Genomic DNA, 21,457 nt, shown 5'->3' with positions numbered 1-21,457 from the left:
GGGACACAGGTTCGAGCCCTGGTCTGGGAAGATCCCACATGCTGCAGAGCAGCTAAGCCCGTGAGCCACAATTACTGAGCCTGCACGTCTGGAGCCTGTGCTCCGCAACAAGAGAGGCCGCGATAGTGAGAGGCCCATGCACCGCGATGAAGAGTGGCCCCCGCTTGCCACAACTAGAGAAAGCCCTCGCACAGAAACGAAGACCCAACACAGCCATAAATAAATAAATAAATAAATAAATAAATAAATAAATAAATAAATAAAAATTTTAAAAAATGCCGTTGGAATTTTAACAGGAACTGTACTGAATCTGTAGATTGGTTTGGGCAGTGTGGACATTTTAACAATATTAATTCTTCCAGTCCATGAGCATGGAAAATATTTTATCTGTGTCTTCTTCAATTTCGAAGTCTTTCTTAGAGTTTTCCGTGTATATGTCTTTCACCTCCTTGGTTAAATTTATTCCTTAGAATTTTATTCTTTTTGATGCAATTATAAATGGGATTGTTTTATTATTTATTATTTTATTAAAGTATAGTTGATTTACAATATTATGTTAGTTTCAGGTGTACAGCACAGATTCAGTATTTTTGCAGATTATACTCCATTATAGATTATTACAGGTAATGGGTATAATTCCCTGTGCTATACAGTATATCCTTGTTGCTAATCTATCTTATGTACAGTAGTTTTTAATCTGTTATTCCCATACCCCAAATTTGTCCCTTCCCCACCACTTTGATAACCGCAAGTTTGTTTTCTATATGTGAGTCTGTTTCTGTTTTGCATATACATTAATTTGTATTATTTTTTTTCGATTCCACAGGTAAGTGATATTATACAGTATTTGTCTTCCTCTGTGACTTATTTCAATAAGCATTAATATTCTCTAGGTCCATCCACATTGCTGCAAATAGCAGTATTTCATTTTTATAGCTGTGTAATATTCGAGTGTGTGTGGGTGTGTAATGCCATACTGTCTTAATCCAACCATCTGTTGACGGACACTGGGTTGCTTTGGAGATTGTTGTTTTAGTTTCCCTTTTTGATAGCCCATTGTTAGAGTGTAGAAACACAACTGTTTTTGAATATGCATCCTGCAACTTTATAGAATTTGTCTATTAGTTCTAACAGTTTTTTTGGTGGAGTTTAGGGTTTTCTACATGTAATATAATGCCACCTGCAAATAGAGACAATTTTACTTCTTCCTTTTCAATTTGGATGTCTTTTATTTCTATTTCTTGCCTAATTTCTCTGGTTAGAACTTCCAGTACTATGTTGAATAAAAGTAGCAAGAGTGGGCATCCTTGTCTTGCTCCTGATCTTAGAGGTAAAGCTTGTAGCTTTTCACCATTGAGTATAATGTTAACTGTGGGTTTGTCATATGTAGCCTTTATTATATTGAGGTACAGTCCCACTATAAACAGTTTGTTGAGAGTTTTTATCATGATGGATGTTGAATTTTGTCAAATGCTTTTTCTGTGTCTATTGAGATGATCACATGATTTTTATCTTTCATTTTGTTAATGTGATGTATCACATAGATTGATTTGCAGATGTTGAACCATCCTTGCACCCCTGGAATAGATCCTTCTAATGTACTGAATTCATCTTGCTAATATTTTTGGGGAGGATTTTTGCACTATGTTTGTTATTTTCCTTTCTTGTAGTGTCCTTGTCTGGTTTTGGTTATCAGAGTAATGCAGGCCTCATAAAATGAGTCTAGATGTGATCCCTCCTCTTCAATATGTTGGGAAAGTTTATGAAGAATTGGTATTAATTCTTCTTAAATGTTTGGTATAACTCACCAGTGGAACCATGTGGTTCTGGACTTTTCTTTGTTGGGAGGTTTTGATTACTGATTGAATCTCCTTACTAGTAATTTATCTGTTCAGATTTTCTATTTTTCATGATTCAGTCTTGGTAGGTTGTATGTTTCCAGCAATTTATCCATTTTTTCTAGGTTGCCCAATTTGTTGCCATACAACTGTTCATAGTAGTCTCTCATGATCCTTTGCATTTCTGTGGTATCAGTTGTAATGTCTCCTCTTTTGTTTATAATTTGAGTTTTCTCTCTCTTTTTCTTGGTAAGTGTAGCTAAAGCTTTGTGTATATCGTTTATCTTCTTTAAAAAACCTGCTTATTTTCACTGACCTTTTCTATTGTCCTTCTACCCTCTGTTTCGTTTATTTCTGCTCTAATCTTTGTTATTCCCTCCCTCTAGTAACTTTAGGCTTTTTTTTCTGGATTCTTGAGGTGTAAACTTAGGCTGTTTACTTGGGATCTTCTTTTCTTCTTAATGGAGGCACTTATTGGTATAACTTCCTTCCTAGGACTACACTTGTGGCATCACATAAGTTTGGGTATGTTGTGTTTCCATTTTCATTTGCCTCAGATATTTGTTATTTTTCTTTCGATTTCTTCTGTGATCCATTGGTTGTTCAGTAGCATGTTGTTTAATCTCCACATACTTGTGAATTTTCCAGTTTTACTGCAATTGATTTCTAGTTTCATACCACTGTGGTTGGAAATGATGCTTGATATGATTTCAATTTTAAATTTATTAAGATTTGTTTTGTGGCCTAACATATAATCTATCCTGAGGAATGGTCCACGTGTTCGTGAGAAGAATGTGTTTTCTGCTGCTATCAGGTGGAATGTTTTGTAACTGTTAAGTCCATCTGGTCAAACGTGTAGTTTTAGTCCAATGTTTCCTTATTTGTTTTCTGTCTGGATCATCTATCCATTGTGAAAGTGGGATATTGAAGTCCCCTACTATTATTGTATTGCTGTCTATTCCTCCCTTTAGGTCTGTTAATATTTGTCTTATATATTTAGGTGCTCCCATGCTGGGTGCATAAATATTTACCAACGTTAATCCATTTTCTGGGATTGACTCTGATATCATTATATGACTTTCTTTTCCTCTTATTACAGTCTTTGTCTTAAAGTCTATTTTGTCTGATATAAGTACAGCTACCTCAGATTTCTTTTGGTTTCCATTTTCATGGAATATCTTTCTCCATCCCTTCATTTTCAGTCTGTGTCCCTAAAGCTGTGAGTCTCTTGCTTTAGCATTAATCACCATCTATATACTGATGATTCACATATGTCTATCTCTATTTAACATATAACTCTCTCCCACAGGAACCTTAAACTTGATCTACCTAAAAGTGAACTCAATTTTCCCTGGAAACTTGTTTTTTCTCTTATATTTTCTATCTCAACAAATGGTGCCACCACCTTTCCAGTTTTTAATTTGACTCTTTTCTCTTCTTCACATCCTGTGTCTCCTTTCCCTTTTGACCCTCAACATTCAATTAATTATGACATTCTTTCCATTATTCTCTTACAATTCTCTTGAATCTGTCTTCTCTATATTCTCATAGCCACCACCTTTGTTCACCAACATTAACTATTTCTTCCTAATTGGTTTCGTATTTCCAATATTTTCTCCCCCTTAAAAATTCTCCTTATCACAACCAGAATGGTCTTTCTAAATAAAAAAATAAGTTCTTGTCATTTTCTTATACGTACCATTTCACTGTTTCTCTATTGCTCTTGGGAGAAAATCCAAATTCACCCATTTCTTTTTAGAGTACACACCAGTCACACTAAACCATATGCAGTCCAGGATGATGCCACAATTCTGACATCTATAGGCCTTTGTACTCCCAATCCTTTTGCCTAAAATGACATTTCCAAACTCCTCCTCATTGCTTTTACTCATTTTTCAGATCTCAAATTAAGATATCACCCCCAGAGAAGTAATCTTTAAATCTTCTAGACCTGTGATGTTCGATATGGTAGCCGCCAGTCACACACAGCTATTGCACACTTGAATATGGCTAGTCTTAATTGAGATGTAGTCTATAGCAGATTTTGAAGGCTTAGTATAAGAAATGTAAAATTATCTTATTAATAATTTTTATATTGGTGACGTGAAATAATATTTTGAATGTATTGGCTTAAATAAAATATATTATTGAAATTAATTTCATCTTTTTTAACTTTTTTATGTGGCTACAATAAAACTCAAAATTACATGTTGCTTGCATTATATTTCAATTGGACAATACCTAGACCAGATGAGGACGACCAAGCCCTTTTTTCCAGCACCCCATAGTTATTTCTTTATCAGTATTCTATCTGTTAAAATTGCTAGATTGTATCCTGCACTGGACAGCAAGCATCTAATGAACAAGGGGCTATCTTGGTCAACAGAGTAATTCCAGTGCTGAGGGCGCTAAGATAAAAAGTCAATCCTCATTTTTCATGGATTCCATATTTGTGAATATGCCTAGTCACTGAAGTTTACTTGTAACCCCAAAATCAATACTCTCTGTGCTTTCGTGGTCATTTGTGGACATTCACAGAATAGCAGAAGATCTGAGTCATCCAATACACATTTTCCTAGCCGAGGTCAAACAAGGCAATGCTCTGCCTTCTTGTTTCAGCTATCAAACTGTAAACAAGTGTTCTTTTCACGGTCTATTAGTGCCGCTTTTCGCATTTTTGTGACTTCTGTTGATGACTTGGCTATTTAAAATGGTCCCCAAGCATAGTACTGAAGTGCTGTCTAGTGTTTCTAAGCACATGAAGGCTGTGATGTGCCTTACAGAGAACATATATGTGTTAGATAAGCTTTCTTTGGGCATGAATTACAGTGCTGTTGGCTGTGAGTTAAATGTTAATGAACCAATATGTATTAAATAAAGTGTCTTCAAACAGAAACACACACAAAGGAAGATTATATATTAGCTGACCAAAACGTTGCCATGCTCACAGGAACGCACTATGTACTTCCTCTAGTAGCAATAGTTCAGTATTTGCTAATTCAATGTTCCAGCAACTTTACTAGAATCAACTATATTGAATGACTGACGCTGGATCATTTGACCAAATCCAAATCTTGTGTGAATGCAGTATACGGTGGTATATAGGCAGTATGTGGTAGTATATGGTGGTAGCAGTGATTGTGGAGCCAAACTGCCTTAGAGTTCAATCCTGGCTCTCTGACTTGCTAGCTGTGTAATTTGGGGCAAATTACTCAACTTTTCTCTGCCTTTTTCCACAACTGAAAATGTAGACTAAAGAGTAGTCGCTAATGGTTGCCAGGGGCTGGGTGTGGCGGGAGGGGACTGACCACAAAGAGGCACAAAGAAACTTCTGAAATGAGGGAAATATCCTATATCTTGTTTATAGGATTATAGTGGTAGTTACATAGCTGCCTATGTTTTTCAAAACTCATAGAACTAAAAAGGGTAAATTCCACTTTGTATAAGTTATAACTTCGTAAATTTGAAGTTAAAAAAGGAGTAACAGTCAAAATTAAAGGAATAATGCACTACCTGCTTACATAAATACTCTTTAAAATATTTGTAACTGTCCTAATAATAATAGGGAAAGGTTAGGTGGTGTAAGGAAAAGCAGAGCGGACTCATGAACCAGGGTTCTAATCTGGCTCTTTCACATATTAGCTAGAGGCTGAGCTCAGTTTAGAGTCCTCTTACTTACTGTAAAGGTTAGATTAGACAACATGTGTGAAATATCTGTGAAAAAACTTGAGAGTCACATAGGAAAGTGAGAAATGGGATTTTTCATGAGACAGCAATACAAAATCACAGGGCCACATAAACTGGGGTAAAGGTCACCTCTCCAAGGTAGGAGAATGTGGTGGGTTGTGAAACCACTGAGAAAAGGAGAACGCATCTCTTTCTAAGAATCTCGATCCTAATCCTATTGAAGTCGCTATTGGCTCCACATTGATTCCAAGACAACCCAGCTGGTCTAACGAGGTACGGACATACCTCAAACTCAAATGCCAATGCCAGGAGGAAGGAAGAGCTGCGTCTGGCAGAACATCTTTCTGCTGGACAATGCAGTAGGAGTCAGACACCCATTCGCCTCCAAAACTCCATAACAGCCTCTGATGTGAGGAGTGAGTTAGGTCATTTCACAGCTGCTTTTTATGTCTCGGACGTCTCAGGAGTTGCCACCCCTGAGAGAGCTGCTGATCCTGGCGGAGCTGCAGTGGCAGTGGCTGCTGGGATCTCATCATGGGTGGCTAGGGTCCCCTGCAAAACCCACAGTGGGAGCCACGTAATAAAATACTGCACTCGGGCTCTTCCTCGAGGAAGAAGCATGGTTTTCAACGCCAAGTAGGGCTGCAAGTTGGGCCAGAAGTTGGAACACAAAGTTCCCTCCACAGCCACGAGGCACAACCATTGAAGGCCCACGCCTCGAGAGTTCTGGCAGCCGTCACATGACAACCGCCACGCACCTGAGAGCAAGGGCCACCGAGTGCGTGGCTTGGTTCTTGTTAACTTCGACTGGGACCTGAACATAACAAACCTAAAAGTTTGAGGGAGTAAGTTTCCTTGCCGGCGAGTTTACCCTCAGCAACCGAACTCCAGAAAGTGCTCTTCACGCCGGAAGTGCACTAATCCGCAGCACGTGGGGTTGCCAGGGCGCTCTTCACGTGACTGGGAGGGGCCTCGGGAACCTTGTAGCCAATGGTAGCGCGAGAGGGCGGTGCCTATGACGCGCCGGGACCTATCCCGGAAGTAGGGCTGATGTGGGGGCGGGAAAGGGCGGGGAGGCCGGGGTGTGGGAAGTGTGGCGGCCCCGCCCCGTCTCTTGGAACTGCCGCGGTCGCCACCGCTGCCGCCGCCGCAGCTGTGGGGGACTGGCGCGGTTACGCAGGCGAAAGGCGCTCTTTCCCTGCTGAAAGGTGAAGACTCTGGGAAAAGGTGGTGGGGCTGCGACCGGAGCGAGGCAGGGCCGGGGAAGGCGGCCGGAGCCGAGCCCCGACCGTGGAGAGGAGGAAGGATGGAAGGGGGCCCGAGGCGAGCGCGGGACCCGCCAAGGCTCAGGCCCGTGAGGCGCCGGGCCGGGCCGGGGATGCCGGCAGGACAGGGGGCGTCTGAGAGGTCGAAGTGACGGCGCTGCGGGCTGGGGGGAGAAGTGCGCTCCCGCTGCCCGAGGGCCAGGTGCTGCTGGCCAGGTCCTGTTATCTCCATCCTTCGTGGGGACATGAGGCCTGGGCTGGGCCCCCCGCAGTGAGGATCCGGGCGGTGGCGGAGGGCCGGGAGGCGCGGCGCGGTGCGGGAAAGTCACCGGCTCCTCCTGCAGTGGGACGATGGGGGCCGGGATTTGCTTCCCCCAGCGCGGGTGAGCACCCTGGGCGGGTATCCCCGCCCCCCCCCCCCCCCCCAGCGAGCTCTTCTGCGACTTCCCTCCCACCTCCCCACCGAAGGATGGAAAAGTTTGTAAGGCCGGAGTTAGAAAGTCCCCACTGTTCTGGGTGGGTGTTCTATAAATGCAAAAATAATAGATCCATGATGCGTGGCTCGTAACCTCTCCGAAATGAGGCGTTTCCCTGCCTGCATGCCAGTTGTTAAAAAGCAAACAAACTTTTTGCATAGTACCCTCAGAAAAGCAACCATCTCCCCAGCCCACCATGGCGGACGAAATTGATTTCACTACTGGAGATGCTGGGGCTTCCAGCACTTACCCTATGCAGTGTTCGGCCCTGCGCAAAAACGGCTTCGTGGTGCTCAAAGGACGGCCATGCAAAATAGTAGAGATGTCAACTTCCAAAACTGGAAAGCACGGTCATGCCAAGGTAAATGCCCTTCCAGGTCTTTCTTGGTGTTGGGATTTTGATCATTTGTATTCCATTACAGAACATGAGGTTTCTGTAGTTATAAGCGTATAATGACACTTTTTTTTTTTCTTCCCACAATTACTGGGTGATCAGCTATTTGAATACTGAAAGGTAACATTTCCTTCTTGGGCCCTTATAATGTTTCATTAACGGGGAACTGAAACTTTCCTGAATCCTAGTGACTTAGACAATCTATTCAGTTTACAAATGAGAAAACCTGTTCTAACATCATTCTAACGAACCTAAATTCATTTTTCTTAATCACTCTTATGATTGAATTACTAGAGTATATGATATTGGGTCTTGATATGTCATGATACTGTCTAGTTGTTCACTGCTTCTCAGTTGTATGACCACTACATTTTTTTTTTAAGAAAGTAAAATTAGATGACCTTGGAAGGAGAAAGAATCTGTCATAATCAGCTTTGGTATTATGCATCTGTGTATGTAATGAGTGATATCTTGGCAAAGATTAAACAGTTTCCTGTTCTCCCGTCTCTGTTAGGTTCACCTTGTTGGAATTGATATTTTCACGGGCAAAAAATACGAAGATATTTGCCCTTCTACTCACAACATGGATGTTCCAAATATTAAGAGAAATGATTATCAGGTAAGTACTAATTTCCTTTAGAATGCTGCTTGTTTCCTAAAGGTGCAAATACTTGTTACTGTCCATTGTAATTTAATAAAACCCACAAGTAGTTTTGTAGGTTTTTCTAACCAATTGTTAAGTACCACTTATTTTAGAAATTGGAGAAATAGATAGTGCTATTTAACACTTGTACCTTATCTAGGATGACTGCTAGTTTGCCACTGTTTTACATTCTTGCATTTTAAAAAATTTGAACACTTATTATTTCTCAAATCAAGTTACTCCATATTGTGAGTCCAATGTTTAGTAAAAATACTATTTCCTTTGTTGTAAATTGTTTCTCTTTGTTGTAAATACTTTCCAGGTATTTCTTTTCCCTTACCAGACCTAAGACTCTCAAGAAATTATTGGAATTCATGTTCCACCAACCAAGTTTGTGTGTATTAGTGAATGTGTGTCAGAATTTGGTATTCTTAAATAGGGAAATAAGTTGAAAGCCATACATACAAAGGATAAAGTGTATGGTCACTGAATTTGGTGAAGAAAATACAAAAACTTCGTAATTGTTTTATTTGTATTCAGTGACCATGCTGTGGCCTTTTGTTAAATTATAGGTATAAACTGCAAGTTTTAGTTCCAATTATGCATTTGGATAAGTCATGTTTAATGATAGCATTTTCTTGTTTGGAGTATTGATGGTAACCAAACCACTGACCTCATAGAATGTGGGAGCTCAGATTAATCATAACTAAAGTCTTTCTTGAAAGTCTGCAATTTCTTTATCAAGCATACTATATATAGAACTCTTTTCATTTTACATAGTGAAAAATACAAGTGTGACACTCGAATTCGTTTTACCCAATTTAAACTTGTTCCTTTCTATACCTCATATTGTGTTGTATAATTTTTAAAGAATGTCACCATTAACTGCAATTATCCAATGATTTCCTTTTACTTTTTGTCCATATGTAAACATATTTTTGCACAGTTTTAATCTAGTAAGCAGTTTTATATTTTCATTTTCCCACTTACAAATGTTTTCTAGGTTGCTTTGGAGTCTTCATAGAAATTTGAATTGTCTTAGTATAATAATAGCAAGATTTTTTTTAAGTCAGGCAGATCTGAGTTTTGATCTAGTTCTGCCACTTTCAAGCTGGGTGATGTTGGAAAATTACGCAACCTCTCTGAGCCTCAGTCTTCTCATCTACAAAGGAGGGATAATATGAAGATTAATGAGAAAATGTACCCCATAATTCCCTCATAAGTAGATATGTACCAAAAAGTAGTTTTTTTTCTGCTTCCCCTTTTCCTGTATAAAAACTTCACTTAATCATTCCATATTCTTGGAGCACCTAATTTAGACATGGCATATAGTGGACGCTCAATAAACATTTGTTAAATGCATACATGACTACTCAATGAGGTAAAGATAGTACAGCCAACTGAAGCTAAGCATAGAATTTTCTTTTGCCAAAAATAGATTTCTGTTTTCATCCTTAATGTGTGAATGCTTTGAATATTCAATATTCATTAATATTCATTCAATATACAATGCTTTTGCCCTTGAGTGTTTCAGAAAGATGGTATCAGTAGTTCAGATGACTACTACTGTGATCAAATTAGCCAGTCATTGATTGGAGCTCAAGATTTAACATAAAGGAAAATTTTGGTTTGGGTTTTATTTTGAGATAAAGCAGGACCTGGACTAGGATGAGGGGTATGAGGTGAGTGAGGCCCTTGCCTCAAGCACACAATTTTATATAAAGACAGTACCAGAAACAATGCCAAGCTACACAGGGGCCTGATCCTGTCTGATATTTTGTTCATTATAGAATTTATGCATTAATTCTAATTTTTAAAAATATTACATTAACCTGATCACTGAGGGGTGTGTCTGTGTGTGTGTGTGTGTGTGTGTGTGCGCCACCTTAAATTTTGCACCCAAGACAAGTGCCTCACTTGCCTCGCCGTAGTCCCAGCCTTTGGTATGTAGTCTGTGTTCCAGAGCGGATAAGAGAATGACTCAAGCCTAACAGTCTGGGTCCAGATCCTTGCTTTGGCACTTACTAACTGCATGACCTTGGTTGGCAAGTTATTTAATCTCTCACCTGCCTTTCTTTATAAAATAAGGATAAGAATAATAAACTCCTCATGGAATCACTGTGAGGTTTAATTAGTTAATTCTTAGAATAGTGCCTTGCAGAGGGAGCACTCAGTGATCACATCCCTTCATTATCAAGTCACCATAGAATACTTATTTCTGTTCATTAAAAAAAATTAGTTCCATGAGCCTTTCCAGTTATATTTATTGTCCTATGGTGGTCTTCACTCACCTTTCCAAGTGCCTTGATTAAATTTCTACTTATTATTTAGCTACATGTAGTCCTTTGTATTTGCTGAATTCAGTATTTCAAGTGCCAGTTTGACAGTCAGCTAAAGTGAAATATATATATCTGTTCATTATAATAATTAAAAAGTAAGTGTTTAGGAAAAGAAATGTATCAATATTTACAATTTTAATTTTACATATTTTAACATAAGGTCAGAATGAAAGGAAAATTGTCTCCTAAATTCCATTCCAAGATGTAGCTTGGATTGGAATTGCTAATTTCCATCACTTCCCCCAAAAGTAGTTATGGTTATCTGGGGCTCACTGATGGTGTAAAATACAAATACACCCAGACACCTTTGGGAATCCCCAGACTCTTAAATATAGAAACGCTTGTTCAAACTCTGGTATGCACTTGAGTCATATTTCTTTAGAAAGTTCTGTGTTCCTGTGCACTACACCACAAGTTAAATGCCTTTTCTGCATTTACTAAAGTTTTACCTGTCATTTAAAGACCACTTTTCAGAAGGAAAGCTAATCACTACAGGACATGTTAAAGTGTATATTGTGCATCTTTGGATTATTGATGAATTGCCAAAACTGTGAATATTAAATCCTAGTATATTCTTCAAATAAGTGGTATGTCTTTTGGATATGGAGTGGAATTTTGTTGTTGCAACTTAAAATAGAACAACAAAGAAAATAATGATGCTATGAATTCCTTGTGCCTAAAGTCTTTTTATAATTTATACCCGTTCTGTGGAATCTTTGTGTTCCCTGGTAAAAGCAGTCTTTCTTTGGAGTAGAAAACCTCTAAACCAGCAGATCCCAGTACTGCAGGGACAAGAAACAGATATTTTGCTACAGTATTATTAAGGGTGATAGTGAGAAGAGCCTCCTACCTTTGGTTCCTAGACCTGTGTATTCTACCTATGGGAGAAATAGTACCATATATTGGAATATATTTAACCTGTAAAACAGCACCCAGGCCCAGAGAGTGTCATTCAGCAGGAGGCAAAGATGAGTCTTCAGTAGGCAAATGCACACAGGCAAACTGTCTTAGAATGATGGAGGACATGGACCAGTGAATTCTCTGAGCATTGTCCTGTTGTCTTTTTATTTTGCCTGTCAAATGAATTTTTTAGCCAGAAATGATACTATGTGAGGTACTGACAGTAATGTGACTGTTTACAAATCCTCAGATGAGATCTTAGCAGAAGCACTGCAGGCAGCGAAGGCAAGTTTATATGTGGAGTCAGGATCTATTACAGTGAGCACAAACTGCTGCCTCTTCCATGATGGAGGGAGTACAGTGTTACCAGGTAGCTGGCTCTTCCCCCGGGGAAATGGTGCCATATCAGGGACTCTGTATTGGTCTCGGCTGTGAGGTACCAGCAGTGGCTGTAGTCAGATCAGCCTTGGTGAGAGAAAACCGGTGTCATTGAGCCCATGCCACCATGGCCAATTGTTTGTGAGCCAATTGAACAAGGACTGGGAAGACTACAAAAAGAAGCTAAATGACATTCACAGGTAGAATCATCTTGTCACCTAATTGTCTGCCTCCTCGGTAGCATGTCCCCTTGGTAAGCATTTATATGGACACATTCTCTAACTATTTGGAGAGGTCCCTCCACGTACCACTTTCCCAGACCTTATTGTCAGCAATTTTCCCATCTTTTTCTTTCAGTTTTGTTGACCTTCCATCCATACTCTTAGCCCTTGCCCATAATCAATGTAAATACAAACCTTTGGTTCCCTCTTCTTTCAAGTCCAGTACATGAAGTTCTCATCCCCACTGTCTTTCAGGGCCACCTCTGAATAGTTTCATCAGACTATGCATAACCATCTAGAAACCATTCTGAATTTTGTTTTTCAGTCAGCTGGTAATAGGGAACTCCCCACAAAGTCATTGGTACACGTTGAGGGAGAAATTGTGGATGTTGCAGAAGAAGGTGCTTCTGAGTCTCATATAACTTGTTGGTGCCTTCAAGAGCTGCTCAAGTTGATCTCACATATGCAGCTTCCACTTGATGATGGAGTGCTGCTGTGCATACCCAACTTTATGGCTTGGTGTGTCAGATAACACTCTAGTTGATGATAGTGTTATTTCCTTGTGTTGTCTGATAACAATGATCAAACATTCAGTTCCCCTAGGGACCAGCAGCTCTAAAGAAGTAGCTTGAGAGTGCTGGGGGAAGAGGAAAAGGAAGAAGGAGAAAGGAGGAGGTCTTACCTAAAGGTCTGACTGTTTTGAAATAGATTGAGAAATAAAATTAAATTCAGAAATTAAGGCTAAGGCACCTGTAATGATGCTATTCCTTCTCCAGCCTTCTTCTATTGTATACCAATAATACAAATACAAGCAAAAAAGTTCCCCCATAATTCTCCTTTTTCATGTTCTTTCTTACCAGACCACATCATGGATAGAATCTGCAGTCACTTACTCTCCCCATATCCTTCCTTTTAGTTCATGCTTTGCTTCCTCAGCTCCCTGTACCCCCAACTATTTAGTGGTTACAGTGCTCTTTCTAGAATTCTTATATACCATAGCATTTTTCTTTTTTACTTTTTATTGTGGACATTTTCAAAATATGATGAACCTCACGTACCCATCATCCACCTTCCACAATTATCAGTACATAACCAGTCTTGTTTCATCTATACCCCACCATCTATTTTTATTTCCTGTACCCTCTACCTCTTGTTTATTTTGAAGCTAATTCTAGATATTATATCATTTATCGTTTCATATGCAAATATTTTGCTATGCATTTTTAAAAGGTAAGGGCTGTAAAAAATAAAAAGCATACTGTGGCACCCCCAAAATTAGTAATTCCTTAATATCTTCAAATATCCAATCAATATCTACATTTTCCTAATTGTCTTTGTTTTTTTGTTTGTGTTTTGCTTTTTCAGATGTGATAGTTACTGTTTTTGTTTTACAGTTTTTCTAAATCAGGACCTAAATAAAGTCCACGCATTGAAATTGGTTGAGGTATCTCTTAAATCTACTTTATAGGTTCTCCTCTCTCAGACGTGCATTTGAGTCTCTCTTCCCTCTCTTTCCTCCCTTCCTTCTTTCTCCCTCTCTCTCTCTCTTCCCCTCCATTTTCGATGAAGAAACTAGATAAGTTGTTCTGTAGACTTCCACGCATTCTGTATTTTGCTAATTGCATTTCCTTTGTCCCACATATTTCCTGAAAATTGATAATTAGACGTACAGACTTGATCAGATCCACTTTAGATTTTTATTTTCTTCTTCTTTTCTTTAACAAAAATTACTCCATAGGTGATATTCTGTGCAACCATCAAGTAAATGAGTCTAATGGTTTCTTTTTTTTTTTTTTTTTTAATTTATTTTTGGCTGCGTTGAGTCTTCGTTGCTGTGTGTGGGCTTTCTCTAGTTGTGGCGAGTGGAGGCTACTCTGCGTTGCCGTGCGCAGGCTTCTCATTGTGGTGGCTTCTCTTGTTGCAGAGCACAGGCTCTAGGCGCACGGGCATCAGTTTTTGTGGCACGTGGGCTCAGTAGTTGTGGCTTATGGGCTCTAGAGCGCAGGCTCAGTAGTTGTGGCGGAAGGGCTTAGTTGCTCTGCGGCATGTGGGATCTTCCTGGACCAGGGCTCGAACCCGTGTCCCCCTGCATTGGCAGGCAGATTCTTAACCACTGCGCCATGAGGGAAGCCCCTGATGGTTTATTTTTTTGTGATGTTATTAGATATGTAATAATTGCCTCAATCCATTAATTTATTAAAGGAGACAAAGTAATAATCTGTTACTTTTTTTTTCTTTAAAAGCCAGAACACTTCTATAAGAGAAAGTTTCCTTCAGCTTTTTTGTTTATCCTGTGGTACAGTATATAATAGGAAAGCCAATATAAATACTTGATTCTTTCCCTTTAAGTACCAGTTTTCAAAATTAGTTGGTTTCCTGGCATCTACTGAAGATGACCAGTGAAATTTTTTTTTTCACTATGAACTCAAGCATTTAAACACATTTGTGTTTCAGTCCATTGTAGTTATTATCATTATTGATTCTCAAATTGTTCTTTCTTTATGCCGGACCTTATTCTGGTTAGCTCCTGAATCCCTTTGATATGGATCTAGTGGTCTTTAATAGCACCACGCTTTCTCATCTTGTATACTTCCTACTCTGTACCTGGAATTATCCATTTTCCCAGGAGCCCTATGGAGAGAAATAGCACCATACATTGGATTCTTTTAGTAGGAAATGACGGATACCACATTCTGGTACTAGGATTTTGGGTGTATGGTATAATTTCAAATGTCATTCAGCAGCTTGCTACACCACTGCATGCCTGACTCCTCTATTACAAGTTTTCTGACCCTGCCCTCTCCTGTCTCCTTGCTTGCTATTAGCAAAATGATTGCTCTCTCTACCAAAAAAAAAAAATTGTTCATAAACATCTCAGAGTTATCAAATAAGTAGATTGCTTACAGGTGAAGGATCAGAAGGAAATATTTAGAATTGACTTATAACTGTTTTCTTACCATCCTCTCCTTCCAACTCTACAGCGTCAGAGAGGGCTTTGAGGGAAGATTGAAAAAGTTGCACAGAAATATGCTTGAAACACAAAAATGACACCGTTAGCTATTTTTTTCAAGATTGAAAATTACAAAAGGGGAAGTGGTACCTTGAGAGAGGAAAAATCTTGCAGATACTGCCTTAGCCAGGTGATCAAAGTTAATATCACCAGTAATAGGACATAGTGACATAATTTGCCTCTTGATGTGATACTCTGAGGACACATCACATATGTAGTAATCCTTCCAAAAATGCACTAGCTGAATCATTAGGAAACAAACTCAAACTGAGCAACATTCTATAATACAGTGAACCTGTGCTCATCAAAAATGTCAATGTCATGCAACACAAAGGGTCAGGAACCGTTCCAAATTAAGAGACTAAACTGACATGACAGCCAGATAAATACAAGGCATGATCCTGGAGTTGGAAGGGAAAAGTTGTTATCGAAGACAGTATTGGGACAATTGGAAAATTTGAATATGGACTATATATTGAATAATATGTTAGCAATATTGAATTCCCTGATTTTGAAAAATAAACTGTGGTTATGTAAGAATATGTCCTTGTTCTTGGGAAAAACACAGTGAAGTATTATTGCTGAAGAGTCATGATGTTTGAAACTTACTCTCAAATGGTTCAGCAAAAATAAAAGAATAAGAATGTGTATGGTATGCATTTTATATATTCCATATATACAGAGAGGGAAAAAAAGCACGTGGTTAGATGTTAACAAAGAGTAAATCTAGGTAAAAGATAAAGGATTTCATTGCATTATTTTTGCACCTTTTCTCAATATCTGAAAATTTTTAAATAAATTTATTTAAGAAGATCAAATAATTCATTTTTATTATTTAATTTTACTTTCCTGTAGCTTAGCTTTATTTTTGAAATTTTAAATTTTATTTCTATAGCAATTTATTTTAATGTTTAATATTTATAAATATATATTTTAGTAGATGTTTTATAATATGTCTGTATCTTTTTGTATTTGAAATGCTTTAAATTTCATCCCATGGCTTATTTTATTAATTCCTTTTAAAAAATAAAATACCATATAAATACCAAAATATCAGTATTATTATTTGGTTTATGTGGTTCAGTCACTAGTGGAGTGGGAACCTTTAACTCTTGAAATTGACAGGTTCTACTTCAGGGAATTGTTAAAAGAGCTGAAATAAAAAAGATGAGCCTGTGGTTAATTGTTTAAAAATTACACTTCTGTCTCCACCTCCTTGCTTCCCGCTTTTCTGCCAACTACCTCACAAATGTTTGAGTGACCAAAAGATTAATTAAAAGTGTTTGTGGTGGCTCAGTAGGATGGTTTTTTGTTTTTGAGATTGTAGACATGTGCAAAAACTGAAATCTCCGGTGGTAGGTGGGGTTTCTGTGGAAAGCCATTGCCAGAGTTGGTAGTGCCATAGAGGAGAGCTTTGAAACTCTACCTCTGTGGTATGCCTGTGTTATGTCATAGTGGCTGAAGGGGACCAGGGACCATGTCTTTAACTCTTTTTGTGTATGTCAATGGTAGCATCTGGTATACTGGGTGATTGCCTTTTATAAAACCTGTTAGACAAATGGGACCTAATGAAACTTAAAAGCTTCTGCACAGCAAAGGAAACCATAAACAAGACAAAAAGATAACTCCCAGGATGGGAGAAAATAATTGCAAATGAATCAACAGACAAGGGATTAATCTCCAAAATATACAAACAGCTCATGCAGCTCAATATCAAAATGACAAACAATGCGATCAAAAAATGGGCAGAAGACCTAAATAGACATTTCTCCAAAGAAGACATACAGATAGCCAAGAGGCACATGAAAAGATGCTCAACATCACTAATTATTAGAGAAAAGCAAATCAAAACTACAGTGAGGTATCACCTCACACCAGTCAGAATGGCCATCATCACAAAATCTACAGACAATAAATGCTGGAGAGGGTGTGGAGAAAAGGGATATGCACTGTTGGTGGGAGTGTAAATTGATACAGCTTGCAGCTCTGACCATTACAGGATCCAGTTTTTTTTGTTTTTTTTTTTTCCTTTTCTAAATCAATACAATTTCTCAAATTTATTATTTTTTTTCTTAAAGAAGTACTTCTAATCTCTGTCAAAAGGGAGGTGAGGAAAGGTCCTCTTGCACTGTTGGTGGGAGTGTAAATTGATACAGCCACTATGGAGAATAGTATGGAGGTTCCTTAAAAAATGAAAAATAGAATTACCATATGACCCAGCAATCCCACTACTGGGCATATACCCAGAGAAAACTATAACTCAAAAAGACACATGCACCCCAATGTTCATTGCAGCCCTATTTACAATATCCAGGTCATGGAAGCAACCTAAAGGCCCATCAACAGACAAATGGATAAAGAAGATGGGGTACATATATACAATGGAATATTACTCAGCCACAGAAAGGAACAAAATTGGGTCATTTGTAGAGATGTGGATGGACCTAGAGACTGTCATACAGAGTGAAATAAGTCAGAAAGAGAAAAACAAATATCGTATATTAACGCATATACGTGGAATCTAGAAAAATGGTACAGATGAACCTGTTTGCAAGACAGAAATAGAGACACAGATGTAGAGAACAAATGTACGGACACCAAGTGGGGAAAGGGCGGGTGGGATGAACTGGGAGATTGGGATTGACATATATACACTAACTAATATGTATAAAATAGGTAACTAATGAGAACCTGCTGTATAGCACAGGGAACTCCACTTCGTTGTACAGCAGAAACTAACACAACATTGTAAAGCAACAATACCCTGATTAAAAAAAAAAAATTGTTAAAATTCTAGGCACACTGATGGTGTACATGCTTGTAGAATAAATTAATGTGGCCTGGCAGTTTCCTCATACCTGTAATGAAAGAAATTCAATGATATCAATACTGTTCTTTTTTGCAGGTTAGGTTGATGACTGGTTTTGTTTCATTAATGTCATCAACAAGCTAATGTTTTTCTTTTTTAAAAAAATCTAGTGTTGTTAGCAGTGAGCTGGAGACCAAAAATTTTCCACTTCAGTTTGTTCATAATCAAATTATAAAACACATTGTTTGTAATCGTGAAAAACTGAAAATAACTCTTATGCCATTAATACAAAAATGGTTAAATCAGTTACAGTATAACTTTGCAGTTGTGAAGTGATTAGAGAGACTAAGCTAGGTCCATATTTTCCAAAACGGAAAGATTTCTAAGACATATTAAGTGAAAACAACTTGCTGAAAAATACTTATAATATCCCATTTATTTTTTAAAGCAACTATATATTGTGTACATAACTTCAGGATACTCTATTAAAAAGCCTAAACTGTTTAATAACGTAGAGATTTGGGGGAGGGGAGAGTGCAGGAAGGAATGAACTTATATTTTTTGTCTATACCTATTTTATGCTTTTGTATGTGTAGCATTCTTAAGCACCAAAAATTTATTAATGTATTACTGTGTACTTATACAAATTAATATAGTTGGCAATTTATGTAAAAATTACAAAGTAGTGGGTGTAATCTAATCAGTGCAAATGATATAATTTCTTTCAATAGCTGATATGCATACAGGATGGTTACCTTTCCCTGCTGACAGAAACTGGTGAAGTTCGTGAGGATCTTAAGCTGCCAGAAGGTGAACTAGGCAAAGAAATAGAAGGAAAATACAATGCAGGTGAAGATGTGCAGGTACAGACCTATGGAGAGATTGTTTTTTTAAATCATTTTATAAAAACTTTGACCTAAACTAGTTAGCATAAAATACTATAGGTGAAATATAGCTTTTAAATACTGATGAAATGTTGAAAATGATCTCTAGAACTAGGCAGTTTTCCCCTGCCTGATACCTTTTACCATGGCCATTACCAAAGAAAGTATCAAAGTTCATTTTTTACTACATAGACACTGTCAACCCTGAATTTGTTTGGAGATCAGCCTGAACTATTCTTAAGGATGAGAAAGGATGTTATGGGAATACTAAAGAGTGAAGGTGACTTACTTTATCTTTGTTATAACTCTCAGAAGTATAACGTCTAATAAGTATTGAAACACTTATAGTTCTTATTCTCCTGTTCCCTGGAATTTTTCTTAAAAACCACAATTTGAGAAATTTAGCTTTAGAAAACTGTAAAAAAAGTAGATTATTTGGTCTTGGAATACCTCTTTACAAAATCAGTATGTATAAAATATCCACAAATATCCAATGTATGATGAATTAACTATATCTTATATATGTATTGCCTTTTGAATAAATTTTTGCCTACATTTTTTTTCCTTCTAGGTGTCTGTCATGTGTGCAATGAGTGAAGAATGTGCTGTAGCCATAAAGCCCTGCAAATAAATGGGAACATCAGGCATGAGCAAAATGTTTAGGTCTGGATCAACTGCAGATCTAAAGTTTGGTTCTAAGTTGTCACCAAAGCTATGGCATTCATAAGCAACCTCATTTCTTTTTTAATTGTTTTGAAATTGTGCTGAGTTAGTTTTGCAGGCAATTCGTAATTTAAAAAAATGATCAAGATGTATAATTCTTTTTTTTTAAGTTTTGTAGGTGTCTTTCCTATAACTTTCCTGTGGTTTTCAGTATGTAAGTCTAAGAAACAGACAAGATAGCTTCAGAAGATGTGATTTGTCTGAGCAAATCGTTCCTAAATTTTAGTTAAATGATAAATAAACCAGGGTTTTAAATCAAACAATGTAGCATCTAGTGGTATTGAAGCACCACATTTAAGTTGAATTGCTCTGCATTAATTTCAAACTTAATATCATAGAATAAGTAGATTATGGATTGGAATTGTCAGAGTTTCAGCATGGGTGTGGCAAGTACAGATCCTTAAAAATCATGTTATCAAAAAGTGCCAGTTATCTTAGTAACCATGTGCAGCCCACCTGTATTACCTCAGTCATTCTGTTCTTTGCCAAATTGCTGGTAGACTTAATATAACCTATATTATGGTGATTTTAGTACTTTCTTGTGGTTGACAGAGGCATTAAACTGTTTTGTGACTGTTAGCAAGTCATATTTTAGGGAAGACACAAAGGACAGTGGCAAAGGATGTTGATTAAAGCTATAGGTTTTTATTTGAGGCCTTTGTATTCAACATAAAAATAGGAAGTTTCCATTTGTGTTTTTGCCTTTAACTCTTGTTTTCTCTCTCTCTTTATTTAAAGGAGTGACCTGCTTTACAGGATACTATGCAGTACTTTTTATTAATTATGTTGAATAAATGTTGAATAAATGTAGTAGTCACTCCTTTTCAGCCATTTTTAAGTCGACTTTTTTGACATCAAAATATTTGTTAGACAAAACTGGAAATTCTTACTTTAATTTGATTTGGAACATTTGTTCAATTTATGTACGTTTTTTCTAACATGAAAGTGAATCATAGAAGAAAAGTCACTTTGTGTGATAATTATTATTTAACTTAAGAAGTATATGTATTTTATCTGATTGTCATGTGACTTAATTCAGTTACTGGTGTGAAATATATCTAGGAAAAAATTCTATAAACAATTATTTAAAGAAGTATTTTAGGTGATTCTGCTACATTTCTGTTTAGTCTTTTGGATCATATATCTATATTTCCAGAATTCTAGGCATTGTCACAGGGTTTGTGAGGACCTTTGACTCAATACCAGTCATTATATTGCAGTGCAACTTAGAACAAAATCACCATTTCAGTAATAACTTCATTCTCTAAGACTCATTATGAGACCTCTCTCATCATACTTTGACTTCTAAAAGGCCTTTGTACCTATCATCTAGAAGAAAATATGTATGATGCTGTAACTGGTCTACTCAGTGACTGGAAATAGCATTAGGTACAGAAGATCCCAAAGTTTTAGTTACTTAATTTGCGCACACTTTTAAATCTTGTATTGGCCTCAGCAAACCCATTTGGAGAAGAAGCAAGATACTTTAAGGGAATGCAAGAGGAATTCTAAAGCACAAGAAATATTGAGGTTGTAGTTAATCATTTTTAGTATAACATTTTAGCTTTTGCCCATCCAAAGCACGGTTAGTAATTAGACTAAATTCTTTCCAGTATTCCATTTAAGTGTCTACTACATACTGCTCTAGTTTTTTAGTACTCTGTAATATGTATATTACTTGTGACTGGTTGGCATTGTTACCCACAGGAACTCCAGAAAGTTATCAATCTGTGTTACTTGCTGGTCATTCATATGACCCCAGTTAACCACACTAGTGTTCTGGTTTAGTATTAATTCTGGATTGACATGCCCTTGTTCTTCATAATTTGTCAAACTTCACATAAATATATTTTCAATTGTGAGGTAAGTGTATATAAGTTGTAATAATGC

At 37.5% G+C, this 21,457-nt stretch overlaps 1 protein-coding gene across 3 annotated transcripts; it reads left to right on the top strand.

The window, feature by feature from the left end:
- Positions 1–6,592: 6,592 nt before the first annotated feature.
- EIF5A2 (eukaryotic translation initiation factor 5A2) lies at positions 6,593–20,447 on the top strand. 3 transcript variants are annotated; one of them, XM_068547412.1, is made up of 6 exons: positions 6,595–6,733; positions 7,428–7,627; positions 8,175–8,279; positions 18,692–18,823; positions 19,416–19,507; positions 20,306–20,447. In XM_068547412.1, the coding sequence occupies exons 2-5, from the start codon at positions 7,463–7,465 to the stop codon at positions 19,473–19,475; spliced, it is 462 nt and encodes a 153-aa protein (XP_068403513.1). In that variant the 5' UTR covers positions 6,595–6,733; positions 7,428–7,462; the 3' UTR covers positions 19,476–19,507; positions 20,306–20,447. The 3 variants fall into 3 exon arrangements, with proteins under 3 accessions (XP_068403514.1, XP_068403513.1, XP_068403512.1); XM_068547413.1 differs by lacking the exon at positions 20,306–20,447 and having other exon boundaries at positions 6,593–6,733; positions 7,457–7,627; positions 19,416–20,294; XM_068547411.1 differs by lacking the exon at positions 20,306–20,447 and having other exon boundaries at positions 19,416–20,294.
- The last annotated feature ends 1,010 nt before the right edge of the window (positions 20,448–21,457 follow it).

Source organism: Eschrichtius robustus, chromosome 6 (assembly GCF_028021215.1).
Source record: "Eschrichtius robustus isolate mEscRob2 chromosome 6, mEscRob2.pri, whole genome shotgun sequence".
Classification (NCBI taxonomy): Eukaryota; Metazoa; Chordata; class Mammalia; order Artiodactyla; family Eschrichtiidae; genus Eschrichtius; species Eschrichtius robustus.
Note: the sequence above shows the minus strand (reverse complement) of the source record. Positions and strands in the feature narration are given on the sequence as shown.

Bases quoted from the DNA above. Each gene is read 5' to 3' on its own strand.
- EIF5A2 (XM_068547412.1), top strand. From the start codon at position 7,463: ATGGCGGACGAAATTGATTTCACTACTGGAGATGCTGGGGCTTCCAGC. The intron at 7,628-8,174 runs GTAAATGCCCTT...CGTCTCTGTTAG, and splicing joins GAAAGCACGGTCATGCCAAG to GTTCACCTTGTTGGAATTGA. The intron at 18,824-19,415 runs GTACAGACCTAT...TTTTCCTTCTAG, and splicing joins ATGCAGGTGAAGATGTGCAG to GTGTCTGTCATGTGTGCAAT.